This window comes from Python bivittatus, unplaced genomic scaffold (genome assembly GCF_059951505.1).
Source record: "Python bivittatus isolate LINGU-HERP-01145 unplaced genomic scaffold, Pbiv_v1 ctg000190_np1212, whole genome shotgun sequence".
Classification (NCBI taxonomy): domain Eukaryota; kingdom Metazoa; phylum Chordata; class Lepidosauria; order Squamata; family Pythonidae; genus Python; species Python bivittatus.
Window position 1 is genome coordinate 11,401,436 of NW_028277042.1, and position 9,640 is coordinate 11,411,075.

General features: G+C 43.7%; 1 protein-coding gene across 2 annotated transcripts; it reads right to left on the reverse strand.

The window, feature by feature from the left end:
* Positions 1–236: 236 nt before the first annotated feature.
* LOC103061632 (uncharacterized) lies at positions 237–9,564 on the reverse strand. Of its 2 annotated transcripts, XM_088136046.1 has the most exons (6): positions 9,281–9,564; positions 6,125–6,176; positions 5,044–5,231; positions 3,105–3,263; positions 2,059–2,169; positions 237–890 (listed from the first exon to the last, which is right to left on the reverse strand). In XM_088136046.1, the coding sequence occupies exons 1-6, from the start codon at positions 9,425–9,427 to the stop codon at positions 777–779; spliced, it is 771 nt and encodes a 256-aa protein (XP_087992172.1). In that variant the 5' UTR covers positions 9,428–9,564; the 3' UTR covers positions 237–776. The 2 variants fall into 2 exon arrangements, with proteins under 2 accessions (XP_087992172.1, XP_087992173.1); XM_088136047.1 differs by lacking the exon at positions 3,105–3,263.
* Positions 9,565–9,640: the final 76 nt, after the last annotated feature.

Below are 9,640 nucleotides of genomic sequence, written 5' to 3' on the forward strand. Positions count from 1 at the left end.
GAAACTCCATCTGGGGAATTTATTCACCATAATTCCCCCATCAATGTAGAGCAGGTTCTTCTCTGGATTTAAGAACAGTGTTTTTGGGGCCACCATGTGGCTGTTCTGCAAAATCCTTTAAACTCTTACCAAGGACAGAATCGTGGTTGTCCAACACCAGTTAGCATGTCCCTACAGCGAAGGATGCTGGGAATTCAAGTGCAGGAGGGCAGTAAAATATTGACAGATAGAGGTGGTTCAAGCCATGATTTTAATTTACCATAGTTTACAAACCAACCCAATAAACTGGGTTTGCATACAAACCCCAAACGAAGCAAACCACATAAAGCCAGCCTGAACGTGCACGTTTTTTAACCCCAGGATTTCCTTCAAGTATCACAAGGGCTAGAAAGCGTAACAGCAGCAACCCATAGAAATCATCAGATTGAGTTTTATTTTATATTTAACTAGATTCAGCATAGCACAGTACAAAGTCAGGTTTGTAGACTTAACATGAAGTGTAAATCAGCAATAAGGAATTTCATAACTTACTGCTACCACTTCAAGCAAATCTTCCAGTTGGAGTAAGAAAACTTCATAATCCTTCCTTCCATGAAAGGAAATTAATTACAATCATTCTGGAGCCTAGCAAGCTTTTTCAGCCAACGGTGGACGTAAGAGATAAGTAAGGTGCACACCTCCAGGTTGCCCACTTTGAAACTGCATCATCTTCTGGGGCAGAATTTCTGTTGCAACATAAGCTGGATCTTTCAGCCTATGGCTGAAATCCCAGACTTTCACCAAGGGACCTTCTGTCCCTTCCAATTCACGAATGCTCCACTGTGCTCATGATTGAGCTTGGAGAATACCTGGAGAATGCCCTGCACGCTCTCTTCTACAGTCAAGTCAGCCTGCGAGAGATAAGAAGAGAGACAACGAACTGGACTTCTTTCTAAGTTGATAAAGTTGTATTCTTACCTGCTGGGTGCTGCATCTTCTACATGAAAAACAGGCCCATCCTCTAGTTTGACTCTGCTCCCTTCAGCTTTAAATTAACTCCATGAGACAGGCTGATTAAACCTTAGAGCATAAGTTGTTTGCCTTAATGGACCATGTTTTCTTTTTATGGCCTTAGTGATGTTTCACTGCTGCTCATGAAGTCCCTTCTTTGCGTTGACTGCACAGCTCACAAACTGTCCTCTGCCCAACAAAGCCCAACAAAGCCCATATGTTCCAAGATTGGTCCAAAGTTGGAACAGCCCACTTGAGGGTTAGACCATTCTGGATCAGAAAGTTTTGCCCAGTCCTCTCTAGGTTCCATCTCAGATGCACTAGCAACAGTCAGCAACGCATGCCCCATGGTTCACGCAGGCCACAGGTAGTCAGTTCATATGGCAAAATACACTCAAGTTGTACCCCTCACCACTGTTGGCATCCACAGCAAGGATGGGGACCCAGCTGCTGCTATTGTCCTGTCTGGTCTACCCATATTCTATTTATTCCATTCTGCTTCTCCCATGGCAAACCTTTAGATTCACCTCTCTGATGCAGCAAACAACCTCTCTCTGCTATTGTTCTCCCCAAAAGGAATGCTGATCCCAAACAGAAAGGAGAACGATAAGGAGAAGGTTTGATAAAGGACTCCAGAGGTTTTGGAGAGAGGCAGCCTTTTCTGTATTCCACAATTAGGTTCCATGCTCACACCTGCCAATCTCCTGGTCTCTTTCCTCTTTCTCATTCCCCTTGTAGAGGTTGCTCCCCACAGAATGCTTGTGGATGTAGGAATGTGTGTGAAAAAAGGAGAGAATTGATTAACAGTCCAGGGCTTTGCATAAACATTTCATAGGGGTCAGGCTGTAAAACCACAATAAATCTCATTTATCTTTGCCTGTCTCCCACTGGTTCTGTTTCCAAGGAGAATGGGGCCCTTAGTTTACAACATTCCCTGACTTTTATTTGCAGAACTGCCTCTTGAAAGTAGCACACCTTGGAAGGAAGCAGGAGATCCCTTTACCCAGAGCTTTGGGAGGAGCACGTTACATGTTTGTTCGCTTAAAGAGCTGCCCCGATGCCACCCACCTGTTGGGTCCCCATGTCAGTCTTCACCCAGCCTGGATGAACCGCAGTGCACAAGATCCCTTCTTCTTCATAACTCAGAGCCTGACATTTTGTCAACATATTGAGGGCTGCCTGTAGGAAGGAAGAGAATGGAGAGACAGCTGATGTGATCAGGAGGGAGAGCTAAGTACAGTGGTACCTCGGGTCACGAACGCTTCTGTTCACGACCAATTTGGGTCACGAACAGCACCGTTCCCAAAATTTTGCTTCCGTTCGCAAACGCCGGATCGGGTGACGAACAGGATCCGCGGCCATTTTCCCTGCCGTGACACGTGGTTGTGGCTTCCTGTAGGGAGGGGGACTCTCCCTCCAAGCAATAACCGCCACCCCACCTGCCTTCCTGTCCTCCACGCCAGAAGTCGCTCCGAGCAAGGTTAGCGTTCTCTCTCTTCATACTGTACTTTGTGTCATATTTTTGTGGTTAAAAAAAAAAATACATATGGTTCAGAACGGATTAACCGTAATTACATTGAACCTTATGGGGAAATTTGATTCGGGTCGCAACCAATTCGGGTCGCGACCAGAGTCGCGGAACGAATTAAGTTCGTGAACCGAGGTACCACTGTATCTGTTTCCATTGGTGCAGATTTTCACACATCACGCAAAGGAAAGGTGGTCATTTGCTATCCAGTTGTACACCCAACGGGAGCAGTTGCAAATCAGAGTTTCCTGTTGATTTTGAACTATACTTGCAAACCAAAGTGAAGCCAGAGGTAGGTCATCATTTCTGGGCCAGTAGGTGCAAATGGAATTTTTCAGGGAAATTGTGGGCACTCTCCCAAAATGGGAGCTATCACCCAAAGAAAAACTGGGGAAGATGATCCTCCTCATCTCAAGTCAGCTTCTCTTTTAAATTATTATTTTTTAAGTAGTTAGGGCACCTTTCCTACCATTGTGTTGAAGTCACATTTGCAAAACAAAGTGGTCCACGATGGTCTCCCCATGCTTTAGAAGAGGAAGAAAAGAGGGAGCCCAGCATGCTTTGGGGAGTGCACAACAGCGCCTACCTTGCTGCAACGATACGGGATCACAGGCTTGCTGTAATTTTTGTGGGCTAACTCAACGGAGCCCAAGGCTGAGGAAATATTGACAATGGCGGCCTTGTTGCAGCTTAACCCTTTCTCTCCACTTGCTTCGGCTGCTCTCCTTAACAGAGGCAGGAAAGCCTGCCACAGAGAGAAAGTTTACATTAGCAAGCTGGGAATAGTCCTTGCACCCGCTTGAAGGAGCCTAGTAGCACCTTTTCCATTTTACAAAATTTATTAGAAGGCATAGGCTTTCATGACCTGCAGCTCATTTTATGACATGCATGGCGTACATTCACCTGATGAAGTGAGCTGCAAGTCACAAAAGCTTATGGCTTTTAATAAAATGTGTAAGTTGGAAAAGGTGATAGCAGACTCCTCCTGATTTTTTGCCACCACAGAATAACACGGCTCTCCTCCAACAAGGTGCCCGTTTGATTTCACTTTGCTTCAGTCCCAACAGTGTTTGTTTTCTCATGTTACAGTCTATAGTCAAATATTTTTTCAGTTACGTTTTCATCCTTCCTCAGAATCCGAGAAAATGTATTTGCATGTTCCTCTACTTTGGCAGCACGGCTGAAACTTTGGTTCCTGCAAAGCAACAGTCACGGGGGCTTAGCGTCCTCTTACGTTCTTATCTGACTTTCTGCTTCCGTGTGATGTAGCCCAATTCTGGGCCCAAAGTCACCTAACTAAACTTCTGGTTGGACTTGCAACAATTCTGACATTGTCATTATATAGTAAAGCTGGGCTCTCACAATATCCTTTCTGATGGTTAACTTAATTCAATTTGCTGGGTCTGCATCAGCAACTGAGCCATAACTAAACATACAGAATGGTTTCACACAACCCCCAAAGCTAAAATGAGAGTGGCTATTGTGATTCAGGGACCAGAAGTGCTGGATTTGGTGTTTATTGTTATTTTAGTTGTAAGCTGCACAGAGTAGCTCACGCCAGCTGGTTTGCCCAAGTTAAAACTAAGGCACTTCCACACAATTTCCTCCTTCGCCGCACTACTAAACCACTTGCAAGGATCCTGATGTTGAAACCCCAAGCATTGATGGATAAGGAATGGCCATCTGGATGGCCAATTGTGGAGCAAAAAAAGCTGACGTCAGCTTGGGAGGCTACAACCTCTGAACTCCTCTTAGTTACCATTATCAGGGTTCTGGGTCTTTAAAAAAGCTAATGGATTCAGCTTTGGGGTGGGCTGTAGTCATCCCCCACACTCTTCCTCTCCATTAATTCAAATCTTGCCTATGGCATACATATTTGACATCAAAATAACATTATTCCAAACAATGCTTCATTTCAGGGGAGTGTTTCCATTGTAAAGTCACCTTTCTTGGCATTATGCATTTTTATAGGATGGTTTTTTTCAACTTTTCAATTTAGTCTATAGCCCTAGCCTTTCCAGGTTGTCTCCCATCCAAGTATTAACCAGACCTGACTCAGCTTAGCTTTCTAAATCAGCCAAGGTAGGCTGAAGTGCAAGTTGAACTACAACTGTGGAATTTGAAGAGAGATCAACTTACCAGACAAGTGAGGAATGACACTCACTTGAGGTTCATTTCTAACTGTGATTGTTTAAATACCCACTTCATCATTTACGGACTGCTATGACAAGGTTTGCTACAGCAGATTAAATCTTTAAAGTTCAAACCCTTACATATCCCCCCCAAATTCCATTCTGAACTGGAAACTGTCCTTCACAAAAGGTATTTCAAGTGATTTTTCCTTGCCATCTAACCCAGTTGTAGACAGGTCTTTTTCTCAAAACCTGTGTGTGTGTGTGTGTGTGTGTGCGCGCTTGTACACACATGTAGAAACACACACACACTTACCAACAGAGGACAAGACTTCAGGTATCTGATAAAGTGCATCATTCGAGCTGTAGTATCCACACTCAACACAGCCATACCTGGCTCACCATCAATGGTCCAACCACATTAGTTGTGTACCCACTTATCATGTCTTCAAGACGTGTGGTTTCAAGAGTGTTCTCAGTAAAAATGGCAGCATTGTTTATCAACATGTTAAGCCCTGCGCCTCTTAGATGGGTTTCAACCAAAGTCGCAGCTTCCCTAATGCTTGCAAGATTTGTAACTTCTGGGAAGGAGAAGAAGATGGGATGTTAGACATACAAAAATTGCAGGAGCATTTAGGCTCAAACTTCACTGAGCACTTCTGGACATCATCCATCCATCCATGCAAATTCTTTAGAGCCTACATTTTATTTTTATTTCCCCCCTTTTTCAAGAACCGTAAGCTTTTCCACCATATTCTTACAACAACCCTGTGAGTTGCTCTTTTTTCCCCGTGGGACTGAGGAAATTATAATATCAAAATCTTTTGTAAGTCACTTTGGGGAAACATTTATTTTGAACAGCCTTTTTTATTTAAAAATATAAACATTTCAATAGTAGAGAATACATGTAGCTCAGGGTTGAACTGGGTGTTTGCTGAGTGTAGTTGTTTTCTTGCAGCTATTTCATTACCAGAATAGGTCACGTCATATACATATTTAGCTAGGATGCATATATACATTTATAGATCTGGTATATATTTATTTTATTTTATTTAAAATTTATTACGGTCACACACCAGTACAGATCTGGTATATAATAGGTACTGGCAATAACTGAGAACTAGAGAGGAAAGAGTTGATTTTGATGTAATTTTTATAATGGTCAGCTGCCTATATGTATAATTTGAAATTGTTTTAATGGTTTTAATTATTAAATTGCTCGCCGCCCAGAGTCACTTGGATTGAGATGGCGGGCTATAGAAATTGCATAAATAAATAAATAAACAAATAAACAAGGAACTCTGGATATTAGTATTTAAAATGAGAAAGAAAAAGAAGGGGGATGATTAGCTACTATTCAATCTACCTTCATTCTTTCTAAAACATTACTTAGAGAAAATATACAAATAATTTAAAAAAAACTGTAGGTCAACTGGTGGACATGCAGAGCATAGAAGAGTAAAAAGGGGCATACCCAGTTTTACCACTATAAGATTAGGGTGACTCAAGGCCAGTCTTCTCAACACCTGAAAAGAGAGAAACAAGAATAAAGAACAACAATAGATAGATGATAATTCCCGGACTGGTACCGGAGTTTCCAAGCCATCAATTTCTTAGAACTCTTTATCAGGTGACTTAAAAACCAATGAATGAGTAACATCCAGCTACAGTTAAGCACTTTAAAATGCCATTCACTTCAGGTGGATGATTTAAAGCAGAGTTTACCTTTCTGAGTAGAATCAATAAGAATTCAGAAAACAAGTAGCTACTGCATATCCAATCAGACTTTTAATCCTTCTGGCCCAGCATTGTCAGCACTGATCCCTAGAGCTACAGACAGGAGAAAGCCCTAACTTGAACCCTCAGCATGTGAAACAGGTCTGCAATCTTATAAAGAGGCAGAAATTGAAAATGTACCTTTGGCCTACATCTTTGGTGAAGGTGTCATGCCATCAGAGCAAATTTTAAATTATTCAGAGAGGTGAGACTGCCTAATTATCAAATCAAATATATCAGTTCTTCATTCTGTGTTCCATCTGGCTGAAATAGGAGTTCATTTCCAAGCAAAATTAGCCCAACGAAGTTAGATGCAAAAGCTTCATTGGGCATCCTTGCTAAAAATAATTCTATTTTTATTAGGAAAACTGAGCACCAGGAATCCTCGCTCAGCTACTTCTTTGGACAAAAAGCTACAACAATGCACAATCCATTCAAATTATTATAGAGGAATGATAGATATTTAAGAAATAATAAAAGGAACTATTGATGTTCCATTTTTGTTGACTTTATAAGTACTGCTCAGTTTGGGAAGAAACGTAAGGAAAGTTATCCAGTAGTGACATAAAAAGACCACAGGGAGGCAGATTTCTATACCAGAGAATGGCTTCTCCACTAGATAGCCAAAGATAGAACTCAACAAGAGCAGAAATATATGGTTCCCTTTTTGTTCCTGCCCAACATTGATTCATTTACCCGCTTTTTAGACACAGCAATATTTGTTGTGTTGAAAGGCAATAAAGAACTACAAGGATGTTATCTCCCATCAGCATGAAGAGTGTTTCATTTAAACATAAGATGCTTGCTCTAATCCATCATCCTGAAACCATCTTCCCTCCAAAACCTATTCCTACCTGTCCAATTATTGTTATGATTATTATTTTAGAACAAATGTAGCTACCCTCAACCAAGAAATATAATGTGTTCCAGAATTGCAAGGGTGATCCTTGGGGTACTGTGAAGAAAAAGAAGGTGCTGGAAAAATCAATAAGTAGAAAATATAAAATATAAACCTATAAGCAGAAAAATCAAGCTAAGGAGTTTTATGACTAACAGCAAGTGAAATTGACAAAATGGGATTCTTTCTTGAGAATCTGTTTTGAGATGGAATAGTTTCCAGATGGGTGAACTTCAACTTCCAAGGATCTACAGTCAGCATGGTCATTGTTGAGAACTCCAGGGGTTGATCCACATACTGGAGGGCACCCAGATTGAGGAAAAAGAGATGACATATTCATTATTTAGTTTGTTTAGAAACATATATGCTGTTGCCCATTCCCTCAAAGTCACTTAAGGGAACAGACAGAAAGGAGAAGGAATCTCTAATCTCTATAGCCCTCCATGGATGGGCAGAAAGGAATAGTTTCTTAAGAGCTACATCAGTCTTCTAAACTTCGGCTCCTCAAATCTTCTAGCCCTGGGTTCCTCAACCTTGGCGACTCGAAGATGTGTGGACTACAACTCCCAGAATTCCCCAGCCAGCATGGCTGGCTGGGGAATTCTGGGAGTTGAAGTCCACACATCTTCGAGTCACCAAGGTTGGGGAACCCTGTTCTAGCCAGTCTGGCCACACTTAGAATTCTGGGAGTTGAAGTCCAAACATCTGGAGGGCTCTCAGTTTGGGGAGGCTAATGCAAAGGCACAGAAACTGAAGTATAACAAATCTAATAAGAGCGTCTTCACTAAATTCAACTAAAAGTACTCCAAGCAAGCATGACAAGAAACAGGAGAACACCCAGCACTTAACCCTGTATAATCTGAGTCTTTTGGAAGAAAGAGCCACTGATTTTAATGGCTTCTATAGAAGTTTTTGCTGATCCAACAGGCTGAATCGAGAACTTAATACTTTTCCAGGTATTATAAAGACTTGCTAAGCTCGTGGGGAAAATCCAACACCTGGTTCTCCTTAAGGTCTTACAAGGGAGCCCAGCCCTGGTGTATTTATTGACTTTAGATTTTTTTTTTATCTGCCTGAGGAACTTGGAGCAACAGACCTTGTTTTCAAAAATCAAATGGGAAGGAGGAAAGCAAAGTCCAATGAAGAATAAAGTGAACCAAGAGGCAATTGTCTAGCTTTCCAAGATAGTTTTACTTGGAACACGCTTTGAAATATGTTCTAGGCAAGAAGCCTACATGGTTCCTTGCTTCATCCAGGGCTCAATTTAAGCAGAAGGTAAACAAGCTACTGCCTAGGGCCTCACAATTTGAAGGGGCCTCTCAAAAAGTCAGGTTTTTAAAATCTGTTCCCACTTTATTATAATTCCAGACATGAAAGTTTCCATAAATGATGCCCTCCTGTATGGCTCACATGACCCTCATTAATTAAGATCGACTTTGTTTCAGCATCCATTCACACCATCCCAGGTTCAGAGATGGTCCTTCCCCATTCCATCACAGGCACTTCATGCACCTTGGCATATTCAGATGTTCCCCAACCTCCTCCTCTGTTAACACTTCCATCATACAGCCTCTACATCTTCAAGCCCCCCCACCCCATCTTAAATCCAGCCTTGGCGCCATCCAAGTCTTTCTGCACGCTTGCCTCTAACCCCAGCCACCTGAGCTGTAGTTTATTTGCTAAACTACGGCTAGATAAACCAGGGTTTAACAAAGCAGACTATTTTTAAACCCACCACCTCCCAAATAAGGGAAAGAAACTCTTCGCAGAAAGCTGGCCTTCCCCATCTCTCGGGTTTGTCGTTATCCTCGCCAAACCGAAGGCTAAGAAGCGGAGCGAAACGCAGCTCGCGTGCCCCCAGGAGCGCGGCACGAGGACGCACGCGGAGGAGAGGGGAGCGGGCTGCGAAGCGAGCGTTCAGACGTTCGGACTGGCTGCCCGGGCGCGCGCGCGCACCTGCTCGCGCTGCCCGTCCGGCTCCCGGCTGCAGGCGAAGATCCACCGCAGCGGGTCCGGCTTGGCGGCGAGCTGCCGCACGAGCTCCAGGCCGATGCCGCGGTTAGCCCCGGTCACGAGGATGCTGCGCGCTCCCAGCCCCGCCATGGCCGAGACGGAGACAGAGACGGGCCCGGGCGGAGCCGGAGAAAGGGCGGCCCGCCGCGTCCTCGGGGGCTCCGGATCCCGGCCCAGGCCGCCCCTTTGCGGCTGCGCGCGGGCGGCTGGGCGCTGCCTTCAGCCGACGGGAAGGGAGAGCGGCTGGGCGCTTTTCAGGCGCGCTCCCTGGGGGTTGGCGCTGGCCAAGTGCCCGGGTGCTGC

What these genes read in the sequence shown, in the direction of transcription:
- LOC103061632 (XM_088136046.1), bottom strand. Translation starts at nt 9,427, where the DNA reads ATGGCGGGGCTGGGAGCGCGCAGCATCCTCGTGACCGGGGCTAACCGC. An exon ending in CGGACGGGCAGCGCGAGCAG is followed by an intron (nt 6,177 to 9,280) that starts GTGCGCGCGCGC and finishes CTCTCTTTTCAG; the next exon opens with GTGTTGAGAAGACTGGCCTT. An exon ending in TCCCGTATCGTTGCAGCAAG is followed by an intron (nt 2,170 to 3,104) that starts GTAGGCGCTGTT and finishes TCCTTCCTACAG; the next exon opens with GCAGCCCTCAATATGTTGAC.